The following is a 20,294-nucleotide window of genomic DNA, read 5'->3' as shown; positions in this document are numbered from 1 at the left end:
ACATAGGTAACTAAGTATATATATATATATATATATCATTTTGGAGATCTGACACCTGACATAGTTCAGTTCTCATTGTTCTTCTCCTTCTCCTTTCTCAGCCTGATGCGCCAAGAGCGGCGAGGCGGTGGAGGCAGCTGTGGGATGTAGTCTTCTACCACAATTGGCGTGGTCATGTCGCCCAGCTGTGGGATCGCCGGCGCCACCACCGGTGCGTGATCATTGTCAGGCACCACCACCATCGCGAGGCCACCTTCAGGCAGGACGGGCACGACCATCGCTAGGTCATCCTCAGCCACCACCATCTCTTGCCCATGGTTAGCCACCACCATCTCTTGCCCATGGTCAGCCACGACCATCTCTTGCCCTTGGTCAGCCACCACCAGCGCTAGGTCATCCTCAGCCTGATGCCCATCGTCATCTTGCAGCTCCTCATCCCCACGCTGCTCCTCTTCTCCCCCACTCCAGTCCGGATCATCCTTCTTGTTGTCTTTGCTGCTGCCAGAATCGTTGCTGCTTTCACTAAAGCCAGAATCGCTGTTGCTTTTGCTACAGCCATAATCGCTGCTGCTTTGGCTGTAGCCAGTGTCGCTGCTGCTGCTCCCATTGCCTGTCCAAATGCAACAATGACCGTTAACAATCGATGTGAGACAAAGCCAAATATAGAGGAATAAGAAGAGGCAGAACGCACTGGCATCTTCGTCGTCAGCGTAGCGCATGCGACACATAGTCGTGTTGAAAACCTTCACAATGAGCATTGTGGCGTCATCGTCGTACCTGAAGAGAAGAAAGTACCCGGTCCGCAGGTCGTAGGCACTGTAGAACTTCTCCCAGCCACGGCACAGGTACATGTGGCCCTCCTCGATCACCAACTCCACGTCCCACAGCCTGCGAACCCCGCTGCCGGCCTGTCGGAGCTTCACATTATCTGGCGGATCTTCACCCAGCATGTTCATAAAAGTGTCAGGCAGCCTCTGCAATTTGGGACAAGGAGTGATGTAGCAAACAACAGAGTTATCATAATGAGATGGGTGAAGGGGAGATCTCTCGTTTTATATACCTGCCTCGTGGCTGATACTGAAGTCCCAAGTATGATACTGAAGAACTCGAAAGCATCCAACTCGTATTCTGGTGAGGCAGAGCGGCGGTGGCTGCTTCCCCCCATCTCTGATAAGCAGCAGAAGAGACCAATTAGTACCCTTACAACATTATCATACAACATCATAGCAGCATAAATTTTGAGCAGAAGATAATCAACTACACCAATGCACTTCCGAAGTTCCCGCTTCCCATCCATGATGTTGTTAAGCGAGGACTAGTGCCAAATGCATTTTCGGTACGAAAATACATCACAGGCCACTATGTTATTTAATATCATTCTTCTCGAAGACTAATGATTGTTACATCCTACTAAAATGATGTTCTGTCCTCAGAGATGTCTTGTTGCTTATGAGGAAGCAGCAAATAAACACTATTGAATGTGCAAGCTTAATGTCAGCAACTAGTTTCTTTATAATGATTTTTTTCTCTGTTATGCCTTCTGTCTTTGCATATGCAGAGTTATGTTTTTTTTATTTCAATCATGTGGGTGGGTTTAATGATGTCAAAACCTTGCCGTAGTTTCCACTGTTTTAATGTTTTGTATGATTTCTTGGTTATATTACTGTTCTGAGTTATGTTGTTCTGGTATTTTATTTGAAGACATGAAGGGTTACTTATTTGAAGATGCTACTCCTAAGAAAGGTCAACTTTTCGATCATCATCCTCTACAATTAAACAATGATGCATTCTTCCTTTTCCTTTCCATCTTCTTCTTCTCCACCTCTCTTCTTTTCTTGTTCTCCTTTTTCTTTCTTCTCCTTCCTCCTCCTCCTCTTCTCCTTCTTCCTTTCTTGTTATGTTTTTCAACTTTCTTCTTATTCTTCTTCCTTTTTTTCCTTTTTCCTCTTCTTCTACTTCTTCTTCTTTTTTTCAACTTTCTTCTTCTTCTAATTATCTAAACCTAAATCTAGCACTAACCTAAACCAACCACTAACCTAAACCTATCAATAACCTAATTAAACCTAAACAGCAAAGAAAAACAGTAGAAAAAAAATGCTCACCTTGGCTCCGGGGGTAGGGGTGGTGGTGGACGGCCGCGGTTAGGGCAGCGGCGGCGGGCCTGGCTCCGGGGGGGGGGGGGGGGCGAGGCGGACGCAGGGGGCCAGCGGCGAGCCTGGCTCCGGTGGCGGCGCGGGCGCAGGGGCGGCGACGAGCCTGGCTCCGGGGGCGGCGCGGGCGCAGGGGCCGACGGGCAGGTGGTGGGGGCGGCGGGGCACCAGTGGGGCGCCGTTCGGGCGACGGGGCGCCGGGGCGGTGGCGGGTGGTGGGGGCGATCGGGCAAGGGGCGGTGGGGCCAGGGAGCGGTGGCGAGTGGCGTCGGCGGCGGCGGGTGGTTGGGACGGTGGGGCGACGGGGCGAGGGGAGGTGGGGCAAGGGGGCGGCGAGGGGAGGGGGGCGACGGGGCGAGGGGAGGTGGGGCTCGGCATTACTAACAAATTTTTTTTATTTTTTTTCAAAACTACTAATGGCGCACGGTGGGTGTGGTGCGCCATTACTATGTCAACTAGTAATGGCGCACTATACCACGGTGCGCCATTAGTAATATTTTTTTTTCAAAACTACTAATGGCGCACCAAACACCAGGTGCGCCATTAGTAATATTACTAATGGCGCACCAACACATGATGCGCCATTAGTATATAGTAATGGCGCACCACATGTCTGGTGCGCCATTAGTGGCCATATCATCTATAGCCCTTTTCCTAGTAGTGGGAAGATCACATTGATCACTGTGATAGGGCGGAACTGGCGGATGTCGGAGGCGCCCGGGACCTTGGGGATCGAAGTGATAATGCCATAGTTGAGGCGCTTGAGGTCGATGGAACCGACATAAAACTCCTCGAAGATGGCCATGATCTCCTGTTTGATGGCGGACCAGAAGGTCTGAAAGAACTTAACCGGCAAGCCGTCAGGACCCGGGGCGGATGATGGGTTCATCCCTTTTATTGCCAGCCACACTTCCTCCTCAGAGAACGGGGCCGTGAGAGCCGCATTGTCCGCGGCCGAGACACACTGCGGTCCAACCCAGAAGTGTGGCGCAAGAGCTAAGCCCCCTCTAGGGGGGGCTGCAAACAGGGCTCGATAGAAGCCGTCAACATGGGCACGGATGTCAGCGGGCCGCTGGAGGAGCGTCGCGCCATCCCACAGAAGGGGAATGGTATTACGTCGCCGCCGGCCATTGGCGATTGCCTGGAAGTAGGCGGTGTTGGCGTCACCCTGGAGTACCCACTTTTGGGTACCTCAAAGGCGCCAATACGCCTCCTCGTCGATGTATATGACCATAAGCTGGTCTTCAAGGCCATAACGCTGCATCCACTCGTCAGGAGAGAGGCCCACCGAGTCGGCCCGAAGATCCAGGGCCTGAATGGAGTCAAGGAGGGTCTTTTTACGGAGACGGAGGTCCCTTCCGAGATTCGCGCCCCAGCCCTTCATGAACTGACGGGTGCGCTTAACGCAGAAGTGCCAGTCATCCACCGCCGAGATGGATCGGTGAGATGCAAGGCGGGCTTCCAGCCAGCGGCCGGGCACAGCCTCAACGAAACCGTTCTGGTTAAGCCAGAACGTCTCGAAGCGAAATCTGGGGCAGAGGGAGAACGTCTCACAGCCATTTTCAGTGGCAGAAGCGACATTATAACAGCTTGAACATCCTGTAACAAGAAAGGACATGTATTTTCAGGACGGTTGAATTTTGACTAGAACTGACATTATAACACAGTGAACTGAAAGTGCATATATTTGAAAGAGAAATCTGAAACAAACTGCATTTTTTTTGCTGCAGTTTCACTGAGTCTCTCATGATCCTTTCAGGCAAGTTAATATGTCTGATTGACGCCGAAAACAAGTTAAGAAAGATGTCCTAGAACATTGAGCCTCACTTAGAAAAAAAGATAGAGTGAACCCTAAAACAGTGGAAGCCTCAAGCTACAAATCCCAGAAAACACCAGTCTTTTATGTCCCAAAGTTGCAGATCTGTTGTCCTTGGAGAAGACACAGGCAACACATCAAGAAGACGAGAAAGAGGAACTGAACTGACGGAATGGAAATTACCATGGGCAGGTCCTCCATCTTGAAGGACGGCGCGTCGTCGGCGCCGTGGTGGTGCTCCGACATGCTCCGCTTGGCCGCCGGCCCCTCTTCCATGGGTTGCTGCATGGAGGGAGGAACCGCAGGTTAACCGAGAAAGGGATTCTTCAGATCGATGGGAGTTGTGGATCTACAGGAGGAGGAGAAGCCATCGCTGCTGCTCCCCTCCGACGCAGGTGCATACAAACCTAGCAAGATGGGCCGGTCCGGCAAGGGTTATATGGGCCAGGCACGGTACCACCTAGCCAGGCATGGAAAGTACACGGCCCATGCCAGCCACGCGTGCTGGCTTCACAGGCCGGCCCGGCGGCACATTTAGCCCGCATGGGCTGAATGGCTGTTTTTGGGCTATATGGGCTGAAATGTGATGTACAAAAACTAAAAAAATAAACTGTCCAGGTCGTGCCGGCACGCGTGCCCAGCCTCGCGCCTAGGCACGACACTAGCTTCGCCACCTGCCGGGCACGGCCCATTAAGCCATGTGTCGTGCCGGCCCATGAGGGCCCAGGTACGCGGGCTATCGGGCTGGCATGACTAGGCCGGCCCATTTGGCCAGGTTTATTGGGTGCATACAAGGTGCAAGTTTGCATATAGCATTTTTATCTACGATTTTTCCAAATAGTAAAACCATCGTCGACTAATCCTTAGGGCATCTCCAACCTGACCCGCAAACCGGACACCACATCTATCCGCGGACAGAGAAAATCAGTCTACGGATACTGATGCAAGAGCCCGTCATCCAAAACTATCATGTATATGTCCGCCAATAAAGGGTAATTTAAAATTCAAATAAGTCTGATCCATAGCACACGCCGGATCACATCATCAGCCCAGCACAACCAAAAAGAGACAAGTATGCTTAGTTTTCGCATGCCCGATCACAAAAAAATATCGGTCCGGCAGTCCGTGCAAAAACTTACCTGCCCTACTGGACCGGCAATTCGAGCCTCCACGCTCAATCGGCCGTCACCGCCGTGTAGGCTGCCTCCACCTCCTTCTCCGCCGCCTCCATCTGCTCTTTGTCCGCTTTCTCCAACTCATCTTTCTGCCGCAGCAATGTCTTGAAACGGATGGCTTGCATAATTGTTCTTGCATCGTCGTCCAAAGCCGCCAAATTCAACATCAATAGTCACATCTTTGCGTCCTCTGCATCGGCTGCAATCTTTACCTTCTTCTCTTTCAACATCGCATATTCTCTTCGATCATGGACTTCTTCACTTCGAGCTTGAGCTTCTTCTCGGTCGCCTCCATCGACAATCTAAACCTCTCCATCATCTTGGCCACCACACCTTCTCGCTTCGCCCTCTCCTCCTCCCACTTCTTTCCTCGGAACCCTTTTCTAACCTTTTTGGGCGGTTCTTTTGTTGGGTCGGTTGGGCCACCTGTTTCTTTCTCGGTGCCTTCGCAACGGTCTTGGCAATGTATAGGTTCCACTTGGGTTGTCCATTGAACTTCAACCAACATGTATGGTTCAAAAACTAAAAAAAGAGTAACCAGAGAGAGTATAGGGTTCTGTAAATTTCTGAGGGTGTACTTCCTCGGGAGTAGGAGTAGGAGTATGAGCCGAAGGTTGCTCACATGCACCGCGCATATCAGCGTTTGTGGGCCGGAGTGATGTATATTTCCCGATGCAATCTAAACCATTCGCGCAGTCGCGCCACTCACACCCCGTGTCGGGGTAGGTGGGTTTAAGAGCAACTCCAACACAACGACCCAAATCGTGTCTGTTTTTGCCTGTGTTTTGTCTGTTTGGGTCGGCCAAGCGGACGGTATTGTCCTCTTTTTGTTTTGGGTCGGCCTGTGCACCCAACGCGAGCACTCCATTTCAAGCGAACATAGCCTTTTCTTTTAAAAAAGAAACAAGAGCTGCCGGCCGAGACGAGCGGTGCTTGCCTGCCTCCGCCTGCGGGGACGAGCGCTGGCGGGGAGAAGCTCCCGCGCCGGTCTAGCTGCTACAGGGGACGGGCGCCTCCGGCCGCCTGCGCGGGACGAGCGTTGCCTGCTTGCCTCCTCCTGCAGACGAGCGCGGAGGGGGGGAGCTCCTACGGGGATGGGCGCCTCCGGCCGCTTGTGCGGGACGGTCGTCGGCGAGGAGGAGCTCCTGCAGGGATGAGAGCCTCCGGCCGCCTGCCACTACGTGAATCCAGCTGAGCACCGCCACACCACTGGAGGGCGCCAGAGGAAGCGCCGTTGGCACGTGGTGGGTGGGTGGGTGGTGGGTGTGGCGGGCCAGGAAGGGAACAGAAAAGAAGGAGAGAGATGAAATGGAGAGGTGGGTGATGATGGGCTAGGCTAGACACAGGATGAAGAGGACAAAGAAAACGTCTGGTCCCATACGTGTCCCAAATTTGCGTCGAAAATGGGTACAAACCGGACAGAAAATGAGAATGGATCACTGCATTGGGCACTGATTTTTGCCTGCGCGGACTAAGACTAACGCAAACGGACGAAATGGATCGCTGCGTTGGAGTTGCTCTAAAAGGTGCTTGGAACACCGGAAATTTTTCTGAGACACCACCGGATTGGTATGAACCCAGTAAAATAACAAGGCTGAACCCATCAAACTTATAATGCACAGGCTTAATGCCTTTTAGACTAGCTCAATTAAAATATTCTAGTGTAATTAGCGTAACCAAAAGCCCAAGTATCCTGGGTTGACTCGATTGATTCTTATCCAACACTTGCTCCTTAGGCTGCTGGTTGTAATGGGAATATCATATACCAATATCATGTATGATATTGGTGTATGATATTATATCTATAATATCATAATATTATATGTTGGTATCACAGAGTACTACATTTATTGTTATGCATGACATAAAGTAAAACATTATTTAATATGATGCTGTATTATGATATTTAAGCATCTCTTTCTTCATTTAATTATGTGCCACCTCATTAAAATTGTTTAGTTGGCATGCACGATACTTTATGTGGTTGGTTAGAGAACAGTTGGGGCAACGGCGACTCAATGGAGGAGGTGACTCAGAAAGGGAGGGAAGCGAGGCGGCATGGAAGCGACGCCGGCCCTAGGTGACGTAAGACGGCGGTTCAACGGTCTATATATGGGGAGCGGTACATGGGAGTGGCACCATAGCCACGCCATGGATAGAAAAAAGGAAGAAATCGATTGAACCTGAAATTTTCCACACAACTTCCACATTGTTATTCCCTTAATTCATACAGTACAAACTCTCCGCAAAGGACTCAACGAGTGAACTCATTGGTTAAATTTTCTGGCTCCGGCCCTGGTGAAGGCTCTCCTACGTACATATGGAGAACCATCGACTAATTCGGCGGTTCATACATGAGCCATGTTGATCCACGCCAGGCATTAAGTTGTTGGGGCATGTATGAAAGGGTGTCCAGATGTCGGGTACCGTGTTTCCATGCTTGGGCAGGCCGCAGCTGCAAATAGATTAGTTTAATTAATATACAGTAGATTAGTTTAAAGCTAATCGGTCTATAAATAGAAATAATACAAACGAAACTACTTTACAAATAACCAGGGAGTGCGAAGAAGACAGCCCAACATACACTAGCTACGGGACACCGAGTAAACCAAAAATCACCTCAACAAGACGGACTAGCGTGAGATGATGCGCAAACTAAAATATTAGGGGATACTCTCTCCATTTCTTTATATAAGGTGTATTTATTTTTCATAAAATTCCACAATGTAAGATGCATTTTTTCAAAATTAATATAATTCCCTTTTTATCCCTTAAAAAGGAGGATAGTATCTCTCTCATAATTTCTTGTATTTCTCCTTGTATCAAAAGAAGAAAATGATCTCTTTCTTAATTGCATGTATCCCTTACTTTTCTGGACTCGCTGGTTTACTTGCCACTAATCAACAAATTTGCCAAGGTTAATTTTGTCCTAACACCTGTATATATAACTATGCGTCTTGGTCACCGAGCCGAAAATAATACACTTTACACAAAGAAACAGAGGGAGTAGGTAACTGACCAGGGATTAATTAAACAGATGTGTGTAACATCGAGTGGCCGGCTAGATTTGGAAAGTGCTGGTCTCCCGTAATCTATAATTAGAAAAATAGATAATCATGTGAACAGGTGTGAACACATTTAGTTTTCATGATAAAAAAAATTAAAATTCATAACTTTTGTACCAAGCATTGGAATTAAGATCTGTTTTCACTGTCGGAATTCTCGCGACATGCTCTTCAGAATTAGATCCCACATGAATATATTTCGATGAACTTTTTATGTGCAATTTAGGCCTTGTTAGGTGCAACCGTGTCATAGTTGTTGTACACATTTTTCCTATCACTTGACCCCCAATTGCCTCGTAATTGATGTGGAACCTTCCTCTACCCTAAAAATGTACACTTTTCCCTGTTTAGGGCCGACTGCCCCACCTATCCTGCTAGTGACCATGGCCAACTGCCTAGCAATGCATGTATAACTTTGGACGTGCAACTTCCTTACTGCTCCCCTACAAAATTCTAATTTGGGGAAACCCAGGTCAGTTACGTAGCTGATGTGCAACTTCGTCTATTATCCTGACCAACTACCTAGCAGTCGATCTACAACCCAACCGGACCCATCAAACTATCTGGAGGAAATAGTTAGAGTTGCTCTTAGATCATATGTCGTGTTTAAATTTTGAATTTGAAAACTTTAAAATTATGGATCTGAAATGTTGTTGAATTGTGTGCTTAAATACAAACGTTGAAGTTATTATGGTGTGAAACTGGAGTTAGAATGGTGTTTCTATGCGCAAATAAAATAAAATAGTAGAAACAAAAGATAAATTTTTATAGGGATTGTTCCAATACATATTTTTGAGGCTATACTCATTGGGCATCTACTAGATTTGCTCTAAACCTTGGAAATAAAGGCCATAAAAGGTAGGAAAATACGAAACATGGATGATATTAAGCACACAACCAATACATCGATGGATCAGCTAGCCACCGTACTTGGCCTTGTAATCCCTCCACAGCTCTTGCACCGATTTGCCCATAATCTGCAGGAAGTCGTCGTCGCTGTAGCCGTCCTTGAGCCTCTGGTTGAGCACCGCCACGAACCCCGGCCTCAACTGGTCGCAGTAGTCCAGGAACCACGCCGTCACGTCATAGCCCGTGTCCCAGCTGTCCCCCTGCCCCGGCTGCAACCAGTACGGCGCCGCATAGCCCGCACGGAGCCGGACGAAGTCGGCGACCCCCTCGTAGATCCAACTGTGGGTCTGGTTCGTGTCCTGCTGCCCCCATTGCCACACGTGCGTCACCTCGTGGTACAGCAGCCCCGTCACCAGCGTCCTCACGTCGCCGGTGATGTTGTTGACGTAGCCGGCGTTGAGCGTGATGCTGCTCTCGCTGTCGCGTTCGAAGGCGAGGATGTTGGTGTTTATGAAGTTGACGACGAGCTTGACGCGGTCGTCCATGGCGGCTCTGCGGTCCTCGGGCGCCGTCTGGTTGAAGATTTTCCAGACGAAGAAGGAGGCCTCCGACATGACCTGCACCGCGTAGCCCACGCCGTATTCCTCGTCGAAGCGCTGCCCGCCGGGGGTCGTCGACGCGTTGTTCGTTGCCTCGAACCTCACGCCGGCAGCCGTGGTGGCGAGGCCGGCGACCACGAGTAAAGAAGCGAACACTGCAGTGAGGTGCTTCATCATGCTTTAGTTTGTGTCTGAGTGGATGAGTGGTCTATGGGCCTCAAATTTATAGGCAGATCCTTGACATTTGGCAAGTGATACTAAGGCCTACTAGCCGGCAGGTTGTACTAATAGTACTAGATAGAATCCTCAGTTAAGACGAGTTCAGCAGTGATAACGACCACTTGTCGTCATCTTCTTGATTATTCTGTTACTAGCAGTCAGCATATCGTACTTGCGTTCGTCACCTCTGTCCTGCATTTGTAGTATTGCTCCCGGCAGCACCCCATGCACCGGCTACCAACTGATCGATCATTGTCTGTCATCTGTCAAGTGAATAAACGCACGGGCACATAGAAATTTGAATACTCACTGGCAGTACGAAATTGTAAGTAACATGAACTGTGGGCCAGATTAAGTTAGTAAATGGACATGGCATAAATAAATGGTGAATTGTCTACTCATGATGACAAAAACAATATTTTTGCTACAATGCCAATTACGTTTAGCAAGGTTATCTTTGGTAAGAACAACCTCCATCTATAAAAATCATATGAAAACTTTGATCTTGGGAGGAACCTTTGTTCTCCAAATATATTTTCAACGAAAAATAGATCCAGAATCCATAAGATCCGTATACATATACTTTTACGGTAAAGACACCATTAGTGATTAACCTCCATTAAAACGAATATGGCGTCTGAGTTAGATTGTTTGACATCAACCTTGAAGCCCTAGTTTTAATAACCTGACCGGACGGCGGCCGAACCGAAAAAACTAGCACCAGCGGCCTCAGCGGTTTTTTAAGCTAATAAGACCGTTCTGCAATCAGACCGGAGAAAACCGGTCGAACCGGCCGGTTTTCTAGAAAACCGGTGAAAGAACCAGGCCATTGAACCGGGAAAAACTAGGAAAAAGTTTTAATAGAAATTGGGAGAAGTGGATTCGATCCCATGTCGTGTGAGCAATACGCGGGGCTTGCCGATGGTCCAATAACCAACTCGACTGTGCTACTTTGTTGTCCACTGCATGAAAATAATTTTATTTGACTATTGTTTCACACTATATTAGCAAATATATTATGCAACATATATTATTTTATTGCTTAAAAAACCGACAATCGAACCCGTGAACTAGCAGTCCAACCGGTAAGAACCTGAACACCTTTTCGGTTCAATTTCCGGTTTGGTTTTTAAAACTATGCTTGAAACCAAATTGATCCACTTAGTTCGTTTGTCACCCAGTAAAACCTAACAGATGACACGCTAAGTAGTAAGAATAATAGTAACTATGTGGATTGACTGGCGCGAACTACAAATTAAGCTAACGAGACGCTAATTAGCCGTCTGATGCAAACCACTTGCGCGCAATGTGTATATGTAGTGTGTGGACAGTGGAGGCTCTCCTACATACGGCGGCTCATACATGCGCCATTTGGAATACATATAGACACAAATAGTATATATTTTGCCGTTCATAGTTGAGCCATGTTGATCCACATTAAGTTGTGGGGTGTGTATGAAAGCGAGTTCATATGTTGGGTACGGTGCTTCCAAGCTTGGGCAGGCTGCAGCTGCAAATTGATTAGTTTAATTAATATACTCTACATTAGTTTAAAGCAAGCTGGTCTATAAATAGAAATAATACAAATAACCAAGCAATGAGAATGCAAAGAAGACAACTCAACACATACCGAGTAAACCAGAAATCAACTCAACAAGATGGACTAGCACGAGAGTGATGTGCAAATTAAAATATTAGGCGGAAGGTAACTGACTAGTGTTATTTTTTCCTGTTTGCGAGTGAACAGGTGTTACTTAATTCGCTGGACAGGTTTGGAAAGTGCTAGTCTCCCCTAATCCATATTAGAAAAAGGAAGGGTGTGGCTACACGGCACCCATGCACTCGTTGGACGCAACGAGCACACCTATCAAAAAAGGAATTCCTCACTTTATTTGAAAAAGCATGTGATCTCTATCCCCCGTCGCTCACTTAGTCTGCAGATTCCAGCTACAAAAGGATAAGATATTGTTCCATGTGCATTTATTAGGGGTTTCAAAAATTTTAAAAGCCATAACGTTTGATTCGAGCATAAAAATTCACAGCCCTTTTTACCGTTGGGTTTCTTTTGACAAGCTCTTCAAAACTAGGTCTCATATCGGTAGGTTTCAATGAACTTTTTTTTCACGAGCAACTTTAAATGCTACTGAGACAACTTTAGTATTATAAGAAAGCAACTTCTTATTAGTTTGTCAGTGTGACTGTCTATGAGCGGAAAGCCCTTCTAAGTTGGCCACCATGACTACTGAGTTGACTAGCTTCACCTCTAACTTCTCTAATATAACTAGGAGTATACCAATACTATGCTTCAAAGATAGACGACTTAAGCAACAATGATGGACAACTTGGTATTATAGGAAACTAATTAGCAATGACATGCAACTGGGAATCACCAGCAGGCAACTATAGCAATGCCGATCAACTTACAGTAACCATGATAAGAAACTAACTAGCAATGACAACAACTCAGCATCAACACTAGACTACTTCATATGATTGTAGGCATTTTAGAAGCAACTAAATCCAAGCACAAAGGTAGAAACTTAGAAGTAGCAGTGAGAAAGGGGGAAGAGTGTTAAACAAAATTAACTATGACACAAAATGTGGTGAAGTTGCCTATTTATAGCACTAACATTGCCTCTTGTAGAAGGAATGTTGCTTATGAAAACTGATGGATGTTACATACGTCTGTTTCAAAGTTGTTCACTATTGCTAATTTGTTGTCTACCATTGCTAATTATTTACTTTTAAATGGAGTGAAGTTGCCTATCTCATTTGTTTTTAACATTAATCCTAATATAGTTCACATATGTTATAGGCAACTTTATAACCATGGTAGACAACTTAGGAGAAATATTTGCAATGCATTTGTAAAACATGGATAGATGATTATAGGACCATGTATGCATAATATATATTGTATGCACCTTAATAATGCAAGTTTCATCCTTTTGTGCTGAAAGTTGCCTCCATATGCGAAAGTTGCCTATCGATGATGCTCAGTTGCCTATATATGATGAAAAGTTGTCAACCATGATTTCTATGTTGTATAAAATATAATTGCTAGGTAAATTCACTATACACATGATGCAAGAAGTTGCTTCTGTTTAGCACTAAAATTGCCTCACCTATCATCAAAGTTGCTTGTTAAAAAAGATCAATGAAATATGTTCATATGGGATCCAGTTTTGAAGAGCTTGTTGCGAGAAACCTAACGGTAGAAATGGATCTTTGTTCTGACAATCGGTTCGAAAGTTGTAGCTTTTGGAAAGAATTAGAACAGAATAAAATGAGACGACATCAGCACATGTATATATACTCCCCTAATCACATGTATTAATATTTTCCCTACGTGACTCTGGTTCCTATGTCTCCATCATAGATCATCTTTCAATCGAACGAAGTGAAAGAGCAAGCGCTCGGAATCGACAAATAGTACAACTGCACAACTGCACTATTAAACATTTGGCTAGAAAAAAGGAACCATCTGGCCGTGGGCAATCTTAGTGTTTCTCTCGTTTGAACTTTTTCTGCTGTTGGTGTTCTTTAACAACCATACAAAGATGCTCATAGAGATAGTGTGTGTGCGTTTATAAAGGTGACTGTATGCACCCCCCTTCCTAAGCGATCGAAGGAAAGTCTATTAGGTAGAAAATAATTAGCGGTAACTCCTGTAATTTTTTTTTGAGGCAAGGTAACTCCTGTAATTAACAGAGGCACTCGGCCCCTCCCAATCCCATCATCTCAAGCGTAAAGTGAGAATAAAGGCCCATGAGACAGCCCACGGCCAGATGGTCTTGGTCTCGTCCGCTCCAGTCCTCCGTGCTATTGATCAGATCGAAATCGCTAAATCGGCTGTGCCGCGACAGAGCGACGAGCTATCCTGAGGCTGGGCTCCTCAATTCTCCGGTGTGGCCAACGAACTAGCCAAGGTTAGCCGTAGCACTAGCGACTATCGTGCGAATTTCTCTCAATTCGTGTGTTGTGATGATTATTCTGAAAGTTATTTTAGTTCTTATAAGCACCGAGTCTCCGGATTATACGTCCGATTTTAGATATTTTATACGTGTGTGAAATTTTATGCCAAATTTTAAATTCTTTTGGCTGTCTTGTCATACTAGTTCTGAAACCTTTAGTTCATCAGTTATGGATAGAAAAGCACCCCAAAGGTAATTAGCAGATTGGGATGAAATTATTATACATTTGTATCTATATTGCAATCACAAAGGTAAACTACTACAGTGTAGCCATAATTTTATAGGATCAAGGCAGAACATCTTGCTGTAGAGTTTATTTTGTATCAACTTAACTTGGCCCCCCTATATCTAAATCCTGGCTCCGCCCCTGCGTATGTATAGCGTTTTTGTCTGTACTGTGTTAAAAAAAAGACAACGGAGCAATGGTTCTGCAGACTGACTTGCATTGTTACTTTTTTTACAAGAAACTTTTGATTTATTCATATTTAATTGGTAGTATATCAAACAGCAGAAATAATGAAAATTATATCCAAATCCGTAGACTATCTAGCGACGACTACAAACACTGAAGCGAACCGAATGCGTGTCATCGTCGTCGCCCCTCTGTCGCCGAAGCCGTGCAAAACTTATTGTAGTAGGCAGTCAGAAATTCGTCGTGCTAAGGCACCATAGGACCAATGCAACAGAACAATAACCATCGCCAAAAAAGAGTAGCAATGATCGGAAGGATTCAACTTGAAGACACACGAACGTAGATGAACTATGACCATATCCGAGCAAATCCACCAAGGACAGTTCCACCAGCGACACACCACCACATACCCACCGACGATGCTAGACACACCATCCGGAACGGGGGCTAGGCGAGGAGAATCTTATTCCACCTTCTGAGAGCCGATGCCGTCCCGTCTTTCTGAACAGGATACAAATTCTAACAAAACTCAAAAGAACATATGAAAATAAAGCCCTCCGACGGCAAGGGCGAGGAGAACCTTAGATTTATCAAAGGTCGTTATTGTTCATGTGTGTTTCTATTTGTTCTATCTGAAATAATTTGTTAATTTTTAGATGAAAGGCCCAGAGCGGAAGGAATAATTAATTTGTTTTATAACTGATACAAGTAATGTTAGATTGTCTCAAAGAAAAAGCGAGTTGCAAATGCTTGGGGAGAAGTTAGCCCGAACTCCCATCAAAAAATTGACAGCGGAAATTGCAATCAGGTTTAATTAGCATCGTATATGGTACACTTGGTACCTGTATTTTATGGCGGGGTCCACCTAAACGAGGATACATGTGTGGACGGGAATACGGGGCAAAAAAATAAAACCGCAAACAAACGAACAAAACAAAAGCGCATCGATCGATCTGTGCAATCCTTTTCGGTCGATCTCAATCTCTCTCGCGTGCTTCCGTCGTTTCTCGTGTGCGTAATCCATCGTTCTCGCGATCTAGGGCATGTTCCAAACAAACACCCGCCGCCGGCGGCCGTCGTCCGTGGAGGATCCATGCCCGGTCCTCCCCGACGACGTCATCGAGGACATCTTGGCGCGGTTGCCGGCCAAGGCAGTGCACAGATGCCGCTGCCTCTCTCGCACCTGGTCCGCCACGCTCGCCTCCGGCGACTTCGCCAACCTCCACCTCCGCCTCGCCAACCGCTACGGCGGCCCAAGGATCCTCTTCGTGGAGAAGTGGGGCTCAACCTACCACAGCCGTCCGAAAGTGCAGGTGTGGTCGCCGGATAACCCTGGTCGTACCACTCTGATGGAGCTCCCCCATACTCACGATGTTGGCGGCCGCCCCACGGGCAACCTCCTCCCGCGCCTCGTCACGCAGCAGTGCCGTGGCCTCTTCATCCTCCAAGCCGGAAGGACGCAGTACATGCTCAACCCGTCTACCGGCAGGATGGCAGCTCTCCTGGAGAGCCCGGACAAGGGCGACCACCGTAGCAGACACCTAGGGCTAGGCTACGACACGCGCACCATGACGCACAAAGCTGTGCGCGTCTGCTGCCTCCCGGAATCCGTGAAATACGAGGTCTATGAGATCAACTCCGTCCCAGCGCTTTGGAGGCCGGCCAAGGGTTGTGCTCCAGAGAAACCACCGCTGGACTGGGTAGACAACCGCTACGACCTGAGCGTCTTTACGCAAGGGCACGTGTATTGGTTGGCCAGGCATAAGCTTGCCTCTCAGTCGGAAGACATGTTCGTCTTCTTCTTCAACCTCGACAATGAGACGTTTGGATCCATGCCGTCGTTGCCGTCATTCGTCATGGATAGAGGATGCAGTCACCATCGCTACAGCTTGACTGGGTTTGGCGGACGCCTGTGCATCTTTCACACCGAGATGATTTGCTTGACGCCTTGTCGACACAACGTCTGGCTGCTGAAAGACCATGCTACCGGTGTCTGGGATCTACACTGTCAAATCAATGTGTATTCCCTGCCCTTGAAGGTTTCCAATTTATTGTACTCCGGGTGGATGGGGATACTCGCCGTTGTCGACGATGGTCACCGCATCGTCATACGACCAAGCAACTACATCGATCTAAGCTTCAAGATGTGTGCATACATCCCCGTGATCGATGACATGGACAACCTTCTAGGTGGAAGCAGCGGCTTGGTCTCTATTGATAGCATGATTTCACAACAGGCTGCATTGTACGAGGAAAGCATCGCCTCCCCCGGAGAGCCACTAGCCACCTACAAGTTTATAGATCGTGTCTTGATTCTCTTGAAGTAAAAATGCCGAGCGCAGAATCTAAGGAGCTAGAGCAGGTCAATGTATCACTTCCTCAATTGTCGCACACTTTTCAAAAATCGGACATATATCAAACAAATCTGTTTAGATCAACTATCCAAACACTAGTAGAAAAAGAGGCTTCCATACGCCCCCATTAGTCCCCAAAATAATCGAACCGGGACTAAAGGGGTCTTTAGTCGCGGTTCGGGAGGAGACCCGCGATTAACTATCTGGGCCCAGCGCGCTCGGTCGACAGCTGGCGGACGGGAGGGGCTTTAGTCCCGGTTGGCCTGGCCAACCGGGACTAAAGGTCCTCAGGCTGGCCCGAAGGCCTTTAGTCGCGGTTGGCCAGACCAACCAGGACTAAAGGTTAGTCCTTTAGTCGCGGTTGGCCAGACCAACCGGGACTAAAGGGCCCATCAAACTCTCCCCCCCCCCCCCCCCCCCCCCCCCCCGACCGCCTTTTCAGTTTTAGAAAAACCAAAAGAAATGATGGAAATGTCAAAAAAATAAAATAAAATAAGTTTCTCATGTGATATGTGGTCTAGTTGTTGGGAAAATTAACAAATATGAATTTCGACTTTATTTGCAAAATCTCTCTGGAATTTCTTAAAATGGGCATAACTTTTGCATACGAACTCGGATGAAAAAGTTTTTTATATGAAAAATCATCTACTCGAAAAGTTACATCCGAATTTAACGGGGGGGGGGGGGGGGGGGGGGACCCCGTTAAACATTTTCAAAATCCTCAAAAACCTAACAGAAAAAAAGATAAGGGGCTTTTAAGATCTGGAGAGGCAAAAAAATTCAAATTGTGGTCAAACTGTGGTCAAACAATGGTCAAACTAATTATTCTAGAATATTAGTGTTACTAAATAATTATTTCAGTTTTTTTTAAATTTTGGTCAAATCTGGTCAAACAGTGGTCAAACAATGGTCAAACTAATTATTCCAGAAATATTAGTGTTACTAAATAATTATTGTTTTTTAAAACAATAGTTTCAAACTCAAACAGTGAAATGTGTCACTTCATGCTCAAGCTAAATTACTGAGGGTTAATAAAATTGACATCCTACTATTGTCAGGAAAACAACAAGTGCAGACTTGGAAACGAGGGAAAATAGAACCCGGAAGTTAAGCGTGCTCAGGCTGGAGTAGTGAGAGGATGGGTGACCGTCCGGGAAGTTAGATGATGAGGGGTGATTAGAGATTAGAGGATAAATTGAGCAGTGATGAGGGGTGGTGATTAGAGATTAGAGGTTAAAATAATTCAGAAATTTGAAAATAAAAAAAAATAAAAAAATTCGCAAAAAAACAAGGTTTAAACCTGCGGAGGAGGCCTTTAGTCCCGGTTAGCCACGAGAACCGGGACTAAAGGACGGGCCTTTAGTCCCGGTTAGCCACGAGAACCGGGACTAAAGCCTTTAGTCGCGGTTCGTAAGAGGCGCGACTAAAGGGGGGGTCTTTAGTCGCGCATATTTAGTCCCGGTTGCACAGCCGGGACTAAAGGCCTTTGCGAACCGGGACTAAAGGCCATTTTTCTACCAGTGAAAGCTCGAAACTGAAAGGTTCATTACAGCTTCCCTGGTGTCCAATAAAAGGGGGCGGAATGATCAATCAAATGCGACAATGACTGGAGGACATTTGGTTCCTAGTTGGCAGACATAAGCATTAGATCATGATGATGCCTGATTTCCGTTGATTACATTTTTTTTCTTCGTCTACCATTTTGTCGTAATTTTGAGTGTGTGCATTCTCGATATCTTAATTATCTCTAGATTTCTCATGGGTGGAGATATCAGGTGCAATTATCTTCTTGATATTACTTTATATAGAGCATGATTGTTTTGATGCCAAAAATTGGCAATGCCAACATTTGGCAAATGCCAGATATTGGCTAGTATTTGGTTGGTTATCAAGTTTACTTGCCAACCTCACAGGAAGTTGGCTAGCAAAGTATTGGTAATGCCAAATGTTGGCATCAAACTAATTATCCTCAGACTCTCGCCATTTCAAAATATAAGACCTTTTAGCTATTTCAAAATTTTAATTACATACATAATAAAATGAGTGAACATATATACTAAAATGTGTCGTCAAAATATTGACTACATACATGTACTAAAATGACTGAACATACATAGAAAAAGCTAAAAGGGCTTGTATCACGGAACTGAGGAAGTATATATAAGGTTCTCAAAAGTGAGACTGTCAATTACACTGGCACATAAATATATGACATCCAAAAAACTAGACCATCCAGAACTACCATGGATGCATATTTTTATAGAAGAGACTTTAAGCACCACATGTCACTTTGTGACTCGAACTCGGATAGGCTAGATAGCTTCGTGCTATCCTAGTCAACAGGGAATATATGACATCCCAGCAGGTTGATTTCGTCCAAGCCCACATTGTTAGTTACAACATTTAATAAGAACGGACTTGTTGTCAAACTCAGTGAAAAAAATAATGCGTTATAGCACTGTTAATTGCACACTATAGCGTTTTAAGCAATGTCTCGTTAAATAAATTAATGTACAATGTCTTATTAATAGCATGCTAATAGCGTATTTTAAGAGGTTCATTTAAGTGCTTATTGTCGTCGCTAGATGGTCTACAGATCTAGATGTAATTTTTATTACTTCTATATTCGCTGTACTACTATTATTGAAGTGACGTGCCTTGAGTGCTTGAGGCTACGAAAAATTAGGGGCGACCATGTTTGCGTGGCGGCCGACGGCCACGAACGGCCTTGACTGGTTTGATAACATTAAACCGATCCTAACTAGATATAGGATTTCATGTTTTTTTTTAAAACTTTCAATCTACTTATCTTTAATAATATATTCGTGTGGATAATCATATACTCGATCCAGCGGCCCAGGTTGCACCACATCTGCGTGGACCCCGTGATTACTTCATTGGCCGGTCGCACTTGGCTCCTGAAGCGTCGGTCGCCAGAGCTGCGAGTAGACCATGACAAACCTCCTAGGACACTCCTGTCGATTTCAATGGCAACACTAACGAACCTAACGCTTGTATCGTTGAGAAACATTGTAAAGCTTGGCCCGATGAGAGGCTGCGAGATGTGAGACGGATGTGAAACGAGTAGGGTGTGAGTGTAGTTTGGATGTAAATCAACGAGAGGGTGAAGAGTTTTCTTCTCTACGAGAACCAACAGATGGCATGTCTGCTCCACACGCCTCTGACCATATAGCATCCGCGTGTTAGCACGCCATGCCCACCTCTGCTGGCAGCGGGGAGTTAATAAGGCCAATGTGCAGCATTGCACCCTCTCGGCACCAACTCCTTGGAAATGGCCCGCTCGGACGCTATTCGTTCTCAAGCCCAAGGGCAGCTTTAAGTTTGTGAGTGTTAGATATATATTTGGGATACATTTATTTGGTAGTCTAGAAATTGTAACTTGTCTTCAATCTTATCTTTATCAGAGGCGTCTTGCCTTTCAAGTCTTGTACTCAATATATAGTCGCCCTCGAGGCTCAATAATACATCCATCATATTCCGCAACAATCTCTTTCTCTCTTCCTTCTAACATGGTATCAGCCTTACCTCGATCTTAAACTCTAGCCGCCCCTTCCGCACCTGCGCGCCGCCCTGGGGCGGTCGGCCTCCATGACTGCCGCCGAGGGCTGTGCAGCCCGTACCTAGGGTTCATCCGCCGGTCATGTTGACCGGCTGCCCTAG

At 46.2% G+C, this 20,294-nt stretch overlaps 2 protein-coding genes across 2 annotated transcripts; one reads left to right on the top strand and one right to left on the bottom strand.

Moving 5' to 3' along the window:
- Positions 1 to 9,123: 9,123 nt before the first annotated feature.
- On the bottom strand, positions 9,124 to 9,831 carry LOC109762580 (uncharacterized). Its single transcript, XM_020321447.1, has one exon. It carries the CDS (start codon positions 9,829 to 9,831, stop codon positions 9,124 to 9,126), a length of 708 nt encoding a protein of 235 aa, XP_020177036.1.
- A 5,471-nt stretch (positions 9,832 to 15,302) lies between these two features.
- LOC109762579 (putative F-box protein At3g10240) lies at positions 15,303 to 16,586 on the top strand. The gene has a single exon (XM_020321446.1). It carries the CDS (start codon positions 15,303 to 15,305, stop codon positions 16,584 to 16,586), a length of 1,284 nt encoding a protein of 427 aa, XP_020177035.1.
- Positions 16,587 to 20,294: the final 3,708 nt, after the last annotated feature.

This window comes from Aegilops tauschii, chromosome 1 (genome assembly GCF_002575655.3).
Source record: "Aegilops tauschii subsp. strangulata cultivar AL8/78 chromosome 1, Aet v6.0, whole genome shotgun sequence".
NCBI classification, from domain to species: domain Eukaryota; kingdom Viridiplantae; phylum Streptophyta; class Magnoliopsida; order Poales; family Poaceae; genus Aegilops; species Aegilops tauschii.
The sequence above is the reverse complement of the archived record's forward strand: the minus strand, read 5'-3'. Positions and strand labels throughout refer to the sequence as shown.